Source organism: Chenopodium album, chromosome 9 (assembly GCF_948465745.1).
Source record: "Chenopodium album chromosome 9, dcCheAlbu1.1, whole genome shotgun sequence".
Taxonomy (NCBI): domain Eukaryota; kingdom Viridiplantae; phylum Streptophyta; class Magnoliopsida; order Caryophyllales; family Amaranthaceae; genus Chenopodium; species Chenopodium album.
In genome coordinates this window covers 72,140,791-72,158,254 of record NC_137842.1, presented here as the reverse complement: position 1 = coordinate 72,158,254, position 17,464 = coordinate 72,140,791, and the positions used below count along the sequence as shown (strand labels likewise).

Here is a 17,464-nt window from a genome sequence, read left to right as displayed (position 1 = left end):
AAAATTCCTGCTAAAAACCTTTTTAAAAAGAAAAAATTCCTTAAAACATGATAAAAATTGATTAAAAAGAAATACTTCGTAATAATAATACAACCTAAATAATGAGGAGTAGAATATAATAATAACAACTTTAAATAAATAAAATATTAAATATATATAAAATCTATAATACGGAGTAAATATAAACTTATAGTACTCTTAATATATGAATATAATTTTTTCCTTGTAAATATCCTAGCGTTCGTTGTTCGAATAAAGAACTAATTTAAACATTATAACAAAACAATTCGCCACAAAAATGGTATATAGACTAAATTACTCAATGTGTGAATTCTGCCAATATATCAACCAAAGAGGTGTAAGTACCGGATATCAGTATCACAATACTTAACCATACAATGCACCAAATGAAGAACCGTTCAACGTAAAATCGCCCGCAACTAGAGCCATAATTGGTGCTTGATGAAATCTTCAAGTAACACAAGCACGGCATTGTAAGCGAAGCCGTGGCACAAAGCAATGCTCCGGTAAGTGACATGAGGTACCCAAAGAACGGAAGAGCCAATGATATGACAACTTGTGAAGCGAGTAAGGCTATTCTAATTGTAACCTTAAAACACTTGTTCTTTTGATAATCACTTGAAAACCAACCTTCTGTTGATATTACAACAGGCTTCAGTATCAGTGCATATTTAGCCAGAGGAGTGATCAAAGTTGTGTAGATTGCGATTTGTGAGCTCACTTTGTTCGTTGGAAGGTTCAAAGTTATTTGTGACTCAACACTTAACCCGAACATTAAGTACCCAGAGATTGCCATCGAAAAATATATGATACTAGAGAATGTAAAGCACAGGAGTAAAACTTTAGAGAAATCCTGTTTTCTCTGCATTGAAGTATACAGGGCAGGAAAAACAGGATGAGAGCTGTAACATAACATGTATAAGCTTATCGCGGTTGGTATTCCTTTCCAATTAATAAGGCCGGTGCCTGGATCGTTTGCGTGGTGAAATCCAATCCCATCAACAGCTCCAACCCATACAACAGATGCAAGTATCAGTACAGAAGCGAAAACTCCGGTTGCAGAGATGTAGGCCAAAATGCTTAGGCTGTCCAACAAAATTATAGGAAGAAGAACAAGAGCAACTAAGATTATGAAGCTTGATTTCCCATCAATCGCGATTCCAAGTGCTTCTAAAGATAATTTTGGGAACAAATTGTGTAGATTATCTCCTTCTAAGATCAAGAAACTTGTACTGACCATGTAAAGATCAGCATATAGAATAATGGAAACAATAATTTTACCAATTCTACCAAAAGCATACTCTCCTATGTGAGTGTATGTTTTAATCCTTGGATTTGATTCCATGCATCGCTTTACTAGCAAGCTTGTATAAGTTGATGCCACGGATATTGCAAAAAGCAAGATTAAGCTTAACCAACCTCCGGAAGCTAATGCATAAGGGACTATCAATACTCCATTTCCTGAAAGCACATAATCGAATTTGTTCAGTTCAGCTCCTAATTTCCTTCTCTCATAAAATATTTATTTAAGCTCTATTCAGTTCAGCTTCAATCAGCTCAGTTTAATTCAGCTCGATTCAGTAAATGTGAACAGACTCTTAGTGACAAGATAATAATAGGGCTTCCAAAAAGTCAACTACACTAATATACTTTATAAGATGCTTTCCATTTAAGGAGCACCTTCCATATATTATTGCAAATTTGCAACATCAAATGATATACGGAGTACTCTGTAAATGGTATGGACGGTGTCAAATTGGACGTTTCAATTGATGTGCTGGTTGTAACTTGTAAGTTGATACGTGCAGTATAATGTGCATGGAATAATCAAGAAGGCTAGACATTTAGTGCAATTTTAATTTGATCAAGTTGGGAGTAACAATAAAAGCTTTTTCTTGAGATGCAAAATTTTCTCCTATTGGTTTAATAGTTGGTGTTCATGTTGATTTATTATTTGGATCATCACTCTGTGTATAATAAATATAAATAAATGCACAATACAAAAGAGTATAAGGAAATTATCCCAATAAAATAAAGTAAAAGAATATTAGGAGATAAATATCTTCCTAAAATATATTATACTATATATAATATATCTCATTAGAAAGATTATAAGGAAGAGTTATGATAAGGAGAATGTGGGAAAATTTTATTATACTATCTATAATGTTACAAAAGAGTATAAAGGGTTTATTCAAGAAAAAAAAAAAAAAAAAAAAAAAAAAAAAAAAAAAAAAACAACTAGTTGAAGTGTAGTTTGTGAATATTGAATAGTATAAAGTTGAAGTGTGTCAATAATAAAAAAACAAAAACAGAGGAATTATTTAATTATATAATGCAAAGTTTGATTAATCATTTTATTAACATCATTTAATATTTTGCTTAAAATGAATAGAAAATTATTTTGATTAATTACTCCATTAACATCAAGTAAATTACGGAGCAATAATATTCATATACTCAAAGTGAAAGAAAATGAAAAGGTGATCGGAATGAAGTGAACTTACCTAAGATAGTATTAGCACAGTTGAAGAGAGTCTTGAAGAAAGAGGTGTTGGATTCTTGAAGAGATGACTTAACATCGTTGTCATTCGCCGCCTCGGTCGCCGCCTCTAACTCCTCCGCAAGTGGTTGCGTAAGAGAGGATATGCTGCTGTATTCACCCTTCATACCTTACTCCTTAATCGTCTATGAAGAAAGAAAATAAAATGGACGGAAGACTTTATAATTTGGAAACGTATACCAATATATAATGAGATGGAACTTATTCCATTACATGTTATAAAGTCATTTTCATTTATTTTTATTTTGATGAGAAAAATAGTCAACTTAAATTTTTCTTATATAACTTGCAATTGGGTGGTTATTGAAGGATTATAAAAAGATTTACTCATATATGTGTGTGGTTGCGAAGTATGGAGTATTAGTTTATTTCTACACATTCTAAGCTAGTTCACATTTGAGTTTAGAGTTGGGTTTGGGCCGAATTCGCAGACTTTTTGAAAAAGTTGGTATGATCTGGCAGGAGCCTATTGTTAGCCCATAATAGAATAATAGAGCGTATTTGAGTTTAGAGCTCATAATAAAATTCCAATACAGGAGGCTTGTAGTGTGCTAAATTACAAGTAACATAAGTACATAATAAATAAATAAACATGCAACCAATAAAAAATTAGAAAGACTTATCTACTGTATTTTGCTGGAATCATTTCAGACATCAAAGTGGACCTAGACAGTGACCCATAATGAGTTCATGAATGGGACAGTAGTTTTTTCTAGTTTTTTTTTTTTTTTTTTTTTTTTTTTTTTTTTTTTGGGGGGGGGATCACGAACACAGAGTTAAGGTCACAATTGTCCTGATTTTATCAACCGTTAGTTGATCTTTCTAGTAAATCTTCGTAGGCCATAGGAAGCTTACCAATTAAATTGCAATTTCATAAATGGAGGAAGTTTGATAATGATGAATTGATGATACATCGTTTAACTTTTTAGCTTTACCTCTTTAATGAAACTAATTAATCAGCCTCTTTACTTTCATCATTAATAAGAGTGCTTACTTACAAATTAAGTGCGACTTTTACAATGAATTGATTTTTTTTTTATTATATGTCATGTTAGCTAATGCATGTAGATTCAATTCAAACACTACTCACACACATACTCTGTCAAGCACAACTTATTTATTGAATTAATTATGTCCATTTAGTGGATCTAATTAATTATATATAAACATGAGATCGATAAAAGATTTTTATAGTGTAATACAGATTAGAAGGAAGGCAAGGGTTAAATTAGAAAGATAGGGTTAGCTAAGGTTTTAAAAAGGAAATAAATACAAAAGGCTATACAAAAGGAAAATTAACTTATATTAAGCCTCTTTACTTTGACCATTAAAATTCCTTATTTACAAATCAAGGGTGTCTTTTACAATGAATTAATTTTTGATGATTGAGTAACTGACATATAAGCCTATGCAATTAGATTAAATTTAGAAACATCTCACATACATGTCACTTTGTCAAGCACAACGTAAATATTGAATTGCAACTATTTATTATTGGATCTAAGTCAATATATACATACATGGGATAGAAGAGTTCTAAATGAGATAAAGATTGAATGGAAGACAAGGGTTATAATAAAAAGATAAGGTTAATATCTTTAAACCAATCATACATCATATTATTGGTCCTTAAAGCCAATATGAAATTAACTTATATATTATTAGCCTCTTTACTTATTTTGATCATTAAAGTGTCTTTTACGATAAATTGAAACTTGATTGAGTATATGTCACGTATGCCAATGCAAGTAGATTAAATTCAGACACCTCTAACTCCTATATACATGTCACTCTGTCAAGCACTCCAAGCACAGTGTAAATAGTGAATTGGTTTTATCTAGTGAATCTAATCGAATGTATACATGGGATAGAAGATTTCTTCAACTAGATATATGTAAGGCAAGGCTTATAATAGAAAGGTAAGGTTAGCAAAGGTTTTAGAAAGGAAATACAAGTAATAATATCTTCATACCAATCATGCATCATATTGGTCTGTAAGCTCAATAATATGAAATTAGCTCATTAGCGTCTATACTTTGACCATTAAGATTGCTTACTTTCAAATGAAGTGCGTATTTTACATTAATTTTGATAATTGAGTATATGTCACGTAAGCCAATGCAATAAGATTAAATTTAGAAACCTCTCACATACATGTCACTTTGTCAATGTCAAGCTTAATGTAATTATTGAATTGCGACTATTTATTGAATCTAATTTAATATTTATATACATGGGATAGAAGAGTTCTAAACGAAATAAAGATTGAATGGAAGGCAAGGATTGTAATAGAACGATGAGGTTAGATAAGGTTTTAGAAAGTAAAATACAGAGTAATAATATCTTCATCAACTAACCAATCATGCATCATATTGGTCCTTAAATCTGATATGAAATTAACTTATTAGCTTCTTTACTTTGATTATTAATTAAGAGTAGTGCTAACTTACAAATTAAGTGTGTCTTCTACGATGAATTAATATTTGGTTAAGTGTATGTCACGTAAGCTAATGTAAGTAGATTAAATTTAAACGCCTCTCACATGCTTGCATTCAATCACAACGCAATTATATACTAAATTGCATATATTTAGTGGATCTAATTGTATGTACATGGAATAGATCTATAACGAGATAAAGATTGAATGGAAGGCAAAGGTTATAATAGAAAAATAAGGTTACCTGCGGTTTTAGAAAGTAAAATATAGAGTAATATCTTCAAACCAAGCATGCATCATATTGGTCCTTATAAAATCCGATATAAAATTAAATTAACTTATTAGCTTCTTTACTTTACCATAGAGTGCTTACTTACAAATTGTGTCTTTTACAATGAATTACTTTATAATTGAATTGAATATATGTCATGCACGTAAGCTAATGTAAGTAGATTAAATTTAGACACCTCACACATACATGTCACTCTGTCAAGCACAGCGCAATTATTACATTGCGTTTATTTAGTGGATCTAATTGTATATACATAGAATAGAAAGAGCTCTATCACGAGATAAAAATTGAATGGAAGACAAAAAGTTATAATAGAAAAATAAGGTTAGCTAAGGTTTTACTAAGTAAAATACAGAGTAATATCTTCAAACCAATCATGCATCATATTGGTCCTTAAGTCTGATATGAAATTAACTTATTAGCTTCTTTACTTTGATTATTAATTAAGAGTAGTGCTAACTTACAAATTAAGTGTGTCTTTTACGATAAACTAATATTTGGTTAAGTGTATGTCACGTAAGCTAATGTAATAAGTAGATTAAATTTAAACGCCTCTCACATGGTTGCCGTCACTCTGTCAAGCACAACACAATTATATATTAAATTGCATATATTTAGTGGATCTAATTGTATGTACATGGAATAGATCTATAACGAGATAAAGATTGAATGAAGGGCAAGGTTATAATAGAAAAATAAGGTCAGCTAAGGTTTTAGAAAGTCAAATTAAGAGTAATATCTTCAAACCAAGCATGCATCATATTGGTCCTTATTAAATCTGATATAAAATTAAATTAACTTATTAGCTTCTTTACTTTGACCATAGAGTGCGTACTTACGAATTGTGTCTTTTACGATGAATTACTTTATAATTGAATATATGTCTTGCACGTAAGCTAATGTAAGTAGATTAAATCTAGACACCTCACACATACATGTCACTCTGTCAAGCACAGCGCAATTATTACATTGTGTTTATTTAGTGGATCTAATTGTATATACATGGAATAGAAAGAGCTCTATCACGAGATAAAAATTGAATGAAAGGCAAAAGTTATAATAGAAAAATAAGGTTAGCTAAGGTTTTATTAAGTAAAATACAGCGTAATATCTTCAAACCAATCATGCATCATATTGGTGCTTAAGTCTAATACGAAATTAACTTATTAGCCTCTTTACTTTAACTATTAAGCCTCTTTACTTTGACTATTAAATTAAAGGTGCTTCCCTACAATTTTTTACTCCTACTATATATCTTTTACAAGTATAATTTATTAATACCCTAACTACCCTCACTTTCATTCATTTTATAAAATATTATATTAATTAAAGTCAATTAATAATTATTTGTCAACTAATGTGTAGCACAGTACTACTTAATTGAAAAAAAAGAAAAGAATTCATTAATTCATTTCTTTTTTGTACCTCACTTCTTTATTTTCCTAATTTTTTTTCCCAGACAATAGAAGTGGAACTGACCATGACCCATGAATGGGACAGTAGATCACACAAACACCCAGTTACGACTTAAGTCTTGCTGTCTTGGTAGACCATAGCTAGAGAAGCTTGCCAATTAAAATGAAATTCATACGATATCTCTCTTCTAACATTGACAACACATTAAATTACTAATGGAGTGACATTTACAGCTTTGGTTTATATGATCAGATACGACATACAAAAATATATATACTTTGCATATACAACGTATGTGTTATGAATTATGAAGTGGATGTAAAGATTATTTAGATATGAAATACGAAGTAACTTATCAATCTCTTTGTTTTTACCATTAAATGTTAGTTACAAAATAAGTGTGTCTTTTACGATGAATTAATTTGGGTTGAGTTTAAGTCACGTTAGCTATTGTTTCAAAAAAAAAAAAAAAAAAAGTCACGTTAGCTATTAGTCACTCTATCAAGTAGGGGTGAGCAAACCGGGTACCCAGTCAAATGTTTAGGACCCGGACTTGGAATTGGTTGGAACCGAGTCCTAAAATTCGGATCCGGAATTGGAATTGGTTCAACCGGGTCCTAAAATTTAGGAATTGGTATTGGAATCACCGGGTACCCACTTATGTATGTAATTGTTAAAATATAAAACAAATTATAATTCTTATTTTAGTTAGGTTCATTTTTAGCGTTTAATACTTATATTTATATATGCATTAAGCTATTTGTATTTATGTTAGGTATTAATAATACTTTTTTAATTTACAAATTAGATACATTCAACATATTTTAATTATTTAAAATTTATTTAGTTTAGCATATATTAGGTAACCGGGTACCCAACCGGTTCTAGTTCCAAAAAGTTGAGAATTGGAATTGGAATTGGAATTAGGGCCTGTTCCGATTGACTGAACTGAACTGAACTGAACTGAACTGAGCTGAACTGAACTGAGCTGAACTGAACTGAGCTGAACTGAACTGAACTGAACTTATTAACTAGTGATTTCTAACTACGGATTAGTGATCTTTGATTATTTATTGATTATTTATTACTATATATATGTGTATATACAAATGTACATATTATTATTATTAATATTATTATTATTATTATTATTATTATTATTATTATTTTTGATTATTAATTTTGATTATTATTATTATTATTATTATTATTTATTGATTATTATTATTATTATTATTATTATTTATTGATGATTATTATTATTATTTATTGATGATTATTATTATTATTATTTATTGATTATTATTATTAGTATTATTATTTCAATTATTATTGTTATTATTATTATTATTATTATTATTATTTATTGATGATTATTATTATTATTATTTATTACTTATTGATTATTATTATTATTATTATTATTGTTAATATTATTATTATTATTATTGTTGTTGTTGTTGTTGTTGTTGTTGTTGTTGTTGTTGTTGTTGTTGTTGTTGTTGTTGTTGTTGTTGTTGTTGTCGTCGTCGTCGTCGTCGTTGTAATAAGAGCTTAAAAGAATGAAATTTGGTTTTATATCATTAACAATATCATTAGACGTAAATTAAGAGCTGAATTGAACTGAACTGAACTGAATTGAACTGAGCTGAACTGAACTGAACTGAGCCTGAACTGAACTGAACTGAATTTCAACGGAAGAGAACATGCCCTTAGTTATAACCAGGTCCTTAATTTATTACCTGGAATTGGAACCACCGGGTCCAATTTCGGTTCCGGACCCCCGATTCCTAACCGGTTCCGGTTCCAATTCCGGGTACCCGGAATTGGTTGCTCACCCCTACTATCAAGCATAGGTAGATATAAAGATAGCACTGGCCGGGCCGGGTCGCTCAAAGCCCGACACATCATCACAAAAAAGCACGACACGACATTGTGCGTGTGGGCTGTAGACCGTCTTTATTTGGGAGAAGCATGATAAGGCACGACACGACAAAGCTGCTAAAATCAATGCAGTTTTGCTTAGATATGCAAACTCGACACAATGGAACGAGGGTCTAGGTCGTGCACGGGCCATCCTTTTGAAAACTTCGGTCCAGCACGAGCGACACAAAACTCGTGGGCCGAGCCATGGGCCGGGCCTAACTAACTTCAAAGCACTTGGGCCTTGTACGAGGCACGACCCGACATGGCCAAGAGCCATATTTATGTAGATACTAAGGCTCAAAATTGTGACCTCAAAATTATGACATCAATTGACCAAAGATAACACTAATAAGCATACCAAGATACCGGAGGTCTTGGAGAATAGTATTAGTATACAATATACTAAGCTTTGGAGGCCGCATCATTGCAGCCAATGGTGATGATTTTTTTAATATAATATGTATATAAGTAACCATTTTTGAATAATGTGCTCGTAAGAAACAATCATTATTGTAGTAAACACAACCACATCTCTAATGACAGTACTAATCGAAAGGAAACGTCCTCACCAAAGAAGCAAATCAAGCAATTATCAATAACACTAAACTCTGGGAAAAAAAAAGCAATATAATTTCCAGTGCGGCAGTACTTTGTATATCAAAATTTTACAAGTTGAACTACACAACATCGATGGACCCAACAGGAGAACGCAAAATCTCATATCTACAGCTAATTGACGTATATTTATACTTGAGAGGAGTTGTATACATTAGATGGTAAAAGGGTTTGATGGTTGATACAATACTGGGATTTTGGACATTGTTACATTGCCCTGCAACGCACTAGGAGCTACTGTATCCTCCAAAAGAACAGGGTGAACTTGAGTAACTTTTTCGGGAATGATTTTATCCCCATCAACCTTAGCAAGGGCTTCGAAATGCAGCTTCACCTTTTCAGGCTTGGTCCTCCACTCAGGGAAGCCCTCCAGCTTAATCCCATCTCCTTCTTGGAGCTGTTTCTCAACCCTAAACCCAATCTTCAAGTATGTCTGAGCAGAAACATCGGCCTTCAATAGCCTGAAAGAACCTTCTTTGTTGGCTTTGGGACCCAACACAGAAGATAGCAGTTTTTCGAGACCAAGCAAATTCGAATGTGAACCATTCAAAGAGGTCATGGGCCACAATGTGGTAAACTGGTCAGGTGTTATAAGAGTAGGAACTTCACTAGGGAGGTCAATGGCAGTGGCCATTTCAATGGGCTTGATCTTTGAAGGTTGAGACAATTCAACTAGGCCAGGCGCAAGGCGTTTCAGCTTCAAGCGGTTGGAAGATGAAGGTGAGGAAGGAGAAGAGGATGTGATGGAGGTAGGGCCCACAACACGAAGAGAGAGCAGGGGAGCATCTTTGGCACCAGAAACACGGTGAAGATGCTGTGCTAGACTTAAGAGACCAGAGGCAAAACCATTTTGAGTTTGGTTCAGGGGTAGTGGTAGATCAAGAGGCTGGCGCAAGCTTACTGATTTTGCACCCTTGACTGTTACCACAGCACCATCTGCAAGAATTACTTTCCGCAATACACCAGCATCCACATCATGCTGTGAAAAAACAGAGAAGTCGTCATCATTGATATCCAAACAGATTGAAAGAGATACAGTCATAGCACGTTCATAAAAATTGGGCCATGTATAATTTGAATTATGCGTATTACAACTGAAAATCACCAAAAACTGTTCTTTGGTGTACATTCTTTAAGTTACTAAGTATCACCTTTTTCAACCCTTAAAAGTTATCAGTCATAGTGTCATACTGTCAAATGAGCCTCCTATAAGTATATAACAAGCAGTTCTCAGCAAAAAAAATTAACTTGAATAGGTTGAATTAGTCCTTTACTCTTCCAAGTTCACAACTTTAGATGCAAAAACACAAAAGTGACACCAAATTTAAAGACGAGCTAAACATGTTACGTTGCAATTCAAAACCCATGCATCTGTTCTTCTAGACACCAAGCTAGATCACTTTAGATGCAAAAACACAGCAGTGACACCAAAAATATAAAGACGAGCTAAACACGTTACATTGCAATTCAAAACCCATGCATCTGTTCTTCTAGACACCAAGCTAGATCAGCCACAACTCAATTATACAATCAGCAGCCATTTAAATGTCTTTCATGATGCTTTCTGCCTATACTATGTATACTTTGTACAATGTACATGGATTTGCCCCTATTAATGCTTAATGCATAGATTATCAATCATAAATCACAATTCACAAGTAATCCAAAGAACAGCGAAAAACAACTTACAGGCAATGAAAGCCTCATGTGTTTGGCATCCTGAATCCACAGCTCCATAGGACCTGCAAGCTGAAAGGGTGCCAGAACCGGACTCGTATTTTCCTCCGTCTTCTTCTTCTCAATCAATCCATTTTCCTCCCCGGGTCTAACAGGCTTCTCAACCCGGAAAATAGGCAAATCGACGAATTCCCATCGATTCACATCCTCCAAAAGCTTCACTGGAAGCACCTTATTGTCAATTTCGACATCAAATTCATATGCCACCGAATGCCCCACTAATGTATCCCTCAGATCAAATCCTGATATCCTGAAATCATCTGCTTGAAACCCTAATCCCTTCACTACAGCCTCTTTCAAATCCTAAAAACGATAAATTCAATCTACAATCAATTAATTTATCTGCCAATCAAGAACTGTACATTACCCACACTCACAAACATCCAAATTCATCTGCCAATTACAAAACTTCCAATTTCTTAAATCTATTAATTCCAAAATCAAATTAAGCTGAAATCACATAAATTAATAACATCTCTCATTCATAATAACTACTATCACAAATTGTAAGGTTCTCAACAATCGAATTTCACGATCAAATCAGGGTTTATTAAAACCAAGAATCCATTTAGCATTTATCAATCAATCAAATTAATAAATCAAACAGAAACAAACCTTGATTCAGCATTTTAATGGACAACAATCAATTAACAATAGGATTGAAACTCCAATCAAAATATAAAATCAAACCCTAAAAATAAGTAATTAGAGCGAAACTTACAGAAATAGCTTTAGGATACGGAGGATTAACATTGGGAGATGAAACGAGAGCGGAAGAAGTAGGTAAAACCGCCATTAATACAATTAGAGCTGAAGCTATAAACAAGAATTTGAACGCCATTAAAGTTGCAGAAAATCAAGAATTCGTATTGTAATTTTATACTATATATATTAACAAAAGAAAATTATGTTTGTTTTTGTATTGTTTTAGGGAATTGATCGTTAAATAAATAATAATATTACAAGGGGATAAAATTCTAGATTTTTTTCAGCGTAGAATGTTCTAGGATGATGACGTGGAAAATATTGACCAATGGAATGAGAGATTGTGATACGACGAAGCTTGGTGATTGGCTGTGCTTTGCTGTTTTTTTTTTTTTTTTTTTTTGGTAATTTGTGATGTTAGTTTATTGTTAACGAGATTTCTTTTAACCGTGTGTACTCTATGTGGCGCCAAACACGATACAATTCGTATCACCGCATGCCACGTAACCACGAAATTAGGGGGGGAATATAGGGCAAATTCATAACATGTAGAGGTGACAATTTGGGCGTTTGGGTCGAGTTTGGTGAAGTCAAAATTTAAATAGAGTTCTTTCAAGTTGATTTGAATCAGATTGATTGAGTTAGTTTTTTACCTTTTTGTTGCAAATTTGATGTACATTGCTCCTTATAATAACTCTTTGTTGCTACAAAATGCATTCAAAATATTAACAGACTCACCCACCGTAAGGCAGGTGTGCGACTCGGATCGAATGTGAATGTAATCACAGCTAAATTCTGGTGAACCGAGTGAGGCATACTAGAAAAAAAAAAAAAGGTTCTTTGACGAAATTACGGAGTAGCAAACTTTTCTCGCTCATGTACACGAAATAATCAAACTTTTCTAGCTCATTTTATGGCGAAGCAAGCTCCACGATGTTGGTTTGCAAAATTGACTTCAGCTCTGAAAAAGTACGACTTCTTACAATCTTACTCTGATTATTCTTTGTTTACATATACTAAAGACAAAATTCAGATTAATGTCTTAGTGTATGTTGATTATCTTATTATCTTTGGTGAACAATTCCGCTGCACTTGTTGGTTTCAAGGCTTATCTCAGTGACTGTTTCAAGACGAAGGACCTTGGTCCTTTGAAATATTTTTTGGGTATCAAGAGGATTGTTTCTGTGCCAAATAAAGTATACTCTGGACATTATTTCCGAGTCCGTTTTGTTAGGGGCAAAGCTTAGCGGCTTACCCATTGAACAAAATCATAAACTGGCTCTTGCCACAGGCGAATTTTTATCAGATCCCGAGGCTTATCGGAGGCTTGTGGGACGGTTGGTTTATCTTGGCGTTACTCGACCCGACTTGGCCTATTCAATTCACATTCTGTCACAGTTTATGCAAGCCCCCCGTACTAAACATTGGGAGGCAGCTCTGCGAGTGGTGCGGTACTTGAAAGGTACTCCAGGTCAAGGAATTTTGTTAAGTGCAGACAGTGAGTTGCGTCTGCAAGGTTAGTGTGACTCTAATTGGGCGGTGTGCCCCTTGACACACTGTTCTTTGACAGGTTGGCTCGTGTTTCTTGGTCATTCTCCTATCTCTTGGAAGACTAAGAAATAACATACCGTGTCGACATCTTCTACAGAAGCAGAATACAGGTCTATGTCTAGTGCTACTTGTGAGTTAAAATGGCTCAAACCTTTGTTGTTGAGCTTGGGTATTAATCATCCCAAGGCAATTCCGTTGTTTTGTAATAGCCAGCATGTTTTGCATATTGCAAAGTACCCCGTTTTTTTATATATGAACGGACAAATCACATTGAGATTGATTATCACATCGTTCGTGATGCTATTAATGAAGGTTTTATTTCTCCATCGTATGTTTTTACTTCTTTTCTATCAGCTGATATCTTCACGAAGGCTCTTGGCAAGTCGCAGTTTGATCATTGTTTATCCAAGTTAGGCACTTTTGACTCCCGTGATCCAACTTGAGAGGGGTATTGTGGATGTGTTTTCAGAGATATTAGAGTATAATTGATAGAGTTTGTTTATGGTAATTATGTTTATCTTTGTGATTGTTTCCTAGTTTCTAGATTACCAAAGATAAGGTAATTGTAGGTTTGCTTGTACTCTATATATTGATGTTCCATAATCAATGAGAATTAAGCCGAGTATTCACAAAGTTTAGCATACTTATATGATTATGTTAAATCTTATGCACATAACATCGATAAATGATATTTTTAATGTATATAAATGGAACAGTAGTAACACTTATGGTGAAAAGGAAGGATTATTTTGTTGGACAATATAAGGTACTAGTAATAATCCATAGTTGTGACTTTATCTCATGTCTTTTAGTTATTTAATCATTTAGGAAAAAGCTATTCTTAGAGTTTCGGGTTTGAATTTTGTAAAATGACATTGAAATTAAAGAGTCATCTAAAAATTCAAGAAACAACAAAGAGAGCTAGAACTCTAGAAGGAAACGACACTCGCTTGGATACAATCTTTAATTGTATTTGGATCTAGCTTAGTCAGTCTCTCAATTTGATTTTGTAAATATTTTTTGTTCTAACCTTAAAAATATACGTGGCTAAGAAAAGTACTTGTGAATTGAAAAAGATATGTAGCTTCTATAATTATGCAATCTAATAGTAGAGCTAAAATATAAAAATTAAGATTGCAAAATTCTACCAACCACAAATTCACAATACAAAAGTTTGTTAAAACAACTTGTAGAGGTGTATAAATACATAGTGTGTGTGGTATGGTCATGCATCTTCCATCGACCACTGAACTTGTGCATGAAAAAAATCATCTGTTCTTAAAACTCAAATGACCCTAAATTTTTTTACTTTGATTACTTGAATTTTTTTTCTTTTCCCTAAGCTTTTTAGCTTAATAACCTATTCTTTCTATTTTTATATTAAGCATTTTGATACCATTCAAGTAGTAACAACCATGGATAGTACAACACTTGTTATGGTTGTTATTTCTATTTTATTTGTATTTTTATATCATGTCAAATCCTTTTTTATCCGTTATTTTTCTAACAGGCTCCCACCAGGGCCAAAACCAAAGCCAATTTTTGGCAACATTTTCGATCTTGGAGAAAAGCCTCATCGATCCTTTGCCAACCTAGCAAAAATTTTTGGCCCATTGATTAGTCTAAAGCTAGGCAATGTCACAACAGTTGTTGTATCATCCTCTTATGTGGCAGAAGAGATGTTTCTAAAAAATGACCAGTCATTTGCAAATCGAACCATTCCTGATTCTGTTCGAGCTGGCAACCATGACAAACTCTCCATGTCATGGTTGCCTATATCTCCACAATGGCGGAATCTTAGGAAGATCTCTGCTGTCCAATTACTCTCAACACAACGCCTTGATGCTAGCCAAGCCCTAAGGCAAGCCAAGGTATCACAACTTCTTGCATACGTGCAAGATTGCTCTAAAAAATTGCAACCGGTTAACATAGGAAGGGCAGCATTCACTACTTCCCTAAACTTATTATCAAACACATTTTTCTCAATCGAACTAGCTAGCCACGAGTCTAGTACCTCCGAAGAGTTTAAGCAACTCATGTGGAACATAATGGAGGAAATAGGAAGACCTAATTATGCAGATTATTTCCCCATTCTTGGCTACATTGATCCATTTGGCATAAGACGTCGTTTGGCTTCTTACTTTGATGAACTCATTGTTGTTTTTCAAAACATTATTTGCGAAAGGCAAAACATTCGTTCAAGTGATAATTCAAGTGCAAAACATACAAATGATGTTCTAGACACACTTCTCAACCTCTACGACAAGAATGAGTTGAGTATGGATGAAATTAATCATCTCCTTGTTGTGAGTATTCTTACTTAGCTTTGATTTCTTCATATAAGACTTGTCTTTCTAACTGTGTGTGTGTGTGTTTTTTTTTTAATTCAATTCCCATCTTATTGTGTTTTTTTATTTTTTTATTTTATCATATAAATCTTTGAGGGTTTCAGGAAAAGAATTAGGAATGAAGAATAAATCTTTCAAAAATATCTTCTTTTTAATTTATTACCATCAAGTGCTTAAGATATAATTTGAAATATGCATTATGCATATGGTATTATGGTCCACGTACTAGCCGCCATAAATATAATTATGTGTACGACAAAACATTATAGCAAATTAGCAAGGGTAACAATTCTAATATATAATAGATTAATAGCAATACAATTGTTATGGGATAGACATTGAATAAATGTTTAGTTTTACGTAAAAAGATACGCTTTAATTTAGTATTAGTTGTATCAATAAGATGTAAAGTTGTTTAACTGACCTTATGAAGTAGGAATTCTTTTCACTAGCCTAGCATGAAATATGTAATTTAATATTTGGAATCACCATATTGCAGGATATTTTTAACGCTGGAACAGACACTACTGCAAGCACTTTAGAATGGGTAATGACAGAGCTAATTAAAAATCCAGAAATTATGGTCAAATGTCAAAACGAAATTGAACATGCTCTTGGAAGAGATGGTTCAAGCATTCAAGAATCTGATATCTCAAAATTGCCTTACCTGCAAGCCATCATAAAAGAAACGTTACGTTTGCACCCTCCTACAGTGTTTCTCCTCCCACGTAAAGCAAACAGTGATGTAGAGTTATGTGGCTACGTAGTTCCAAAAAATGCACAAGTTCTTGTTAATCTATGGGCTATTGGTCGTGATCCAAAGGTGTGGGAAAACCCTGAAGTATTTTCACCGGAGAGGTTCTTAGATTGTGAGATCGATTTAAAAGGACAAGATTTTGAACTTTTACCCTTTGGAGCTGGTAGAAGGATATGCCCTGGACTTAATTTGGCATATAGAATGTTGAACTTGATGTTGGCTACTCTTCTTCACAACTACAATTGGAAACTTGAAGATGGTATGACTCTTAATGATTTAGACATGGATGAAAAGTTTGGAATTACATTGCAGAAGGTTAAGCCTCTTCAAGTTGTTCCAATCCCAAGGTATTAATAAGTTACTTACTAAAACCAAAAAAGAAAAAAAAAAAAAAAAAAAAAAAACCCTACTTCTTATGTTTGATTATAGATGCAAATTATGTTTATATACATAAAAATATATTGTTAGAATAAGACTATCAGGTGAAAAATGAATTTGCTATTATAGGCAAAGATAGTATTGTGTACGTACTATTGTCATTGTACCATGTTTATAACTTATGTAGTAATAAAAGACTAAAAGAAAATCATATGTATATATTGAATACGGAGTACTTTTTAACGTACTTCAATTTGCTTGTTGTATAAGAGTTGTCGTATTCAATTCTTAGTAATAATCAAATAATTAAAGTGTTAGCCATATCTTCAACTTTTTCTTATATATGTTGAGGGAAGTATATCTAAAGTCTATAGAAGACATACTGAGTCAAACAACTTGCACTAATTGAGAATTAAAGTTGGCCTAGTGGTTGGAGGCACTTTTTCCACTCCTGTGAGTGGGGTTTGATTTTCACCCAAGCAAGTGGGGTCCCTAATTAGCTAATTTCTCCTTACTTGTAAGAAAAAATTACTCAGGTCTCCTAGAGTAATTTAGGGGCCCTAATTCTTTAGAGCTGCTATACTCTGCTCTGCTTTAACCTGTCCAGAAAGTCAAAAAAATACAGGGCGTAAACCATAACATTCACCTTTACTCTTGATTTCTTCTTCCACTAATTATTAATGACCATACCAAACTATGGAAAATGAATTCTTATCCC

The 17,464-nt window shown here is 33.1% G+C and overlaps 3 protein-coding genes across 3 annotated transcripts; 1 reads left to right on the top strand and 2 right to left on the bottom strand.

Moving 5' to 3' along the window:
* Positions 1–319: 319 nt before the first annotated feature.
* On the bottom strand, positions 320–2,734 carry LOC145560497 (amino acid transporter AVT1I-like). Its single transcript, XM_081621753.1, has 2 exons — positions 2,529–2,734; positions 320–1,482 (listed from the first exon to the last, which is right to left on the bottom strand). Exons 1-2 carry the CDS (start codon positions 2,689–2,691, stop codon positions 320–322), a joined length of 1,326 nt encoding a protein of 441 aa, XP_081477879.1. The 5' UTR covers positions 2,692–2,734.
* Positions 2,735–9,264: 6,530 nt separating this feature from the next.
* On the bottom strand, positions 9,265–11,982 carry LOC145560496 (protein TUNICAMYCIN INDUCED 1-like). The gene is made up of 3 exons (XM_081621752.1): positions 11,729–11,982; positions 10,960–11,310; positions 9,265–10,249 (listed from the first exon to the last, which is right to left on the bottom strand). Exons 1-3 carry the CDS (start codon positions 11,846–11,848, stop codon positions 9,425–9,427), a joined length of 1,296 nt encoding a protein of 431 aa, XP_081477878.1. The 5' UTR covers positions 11,849–11,982; the 3' UTR covers positions 9,265–9,424.
* A 2,507-nt stretch (positions 11,983–14,489) lies between these two features.
* Positions 14,490–16,740, top strand: LOC145560495 (cytochrome P450 76AD1-like). The gene is made up of 2 exons (XM_081621751.1): positions 14,490–15,569; positions 16,111–16,740. The coding sequence occupies exons 1-2, from the start codon at positions 14,679–14,681 to the stop codon at positions 16,720–16,722; spliced, it is 1,503 nt and encodes a 500-aa protein (XP_081477877.1). The 5' UTR covers positions 14,490–14,678; the 3' UTR covers positions 16,723–16,740.
* Positions 16,741–17,464: the final 724 nt, after the last annotated feature.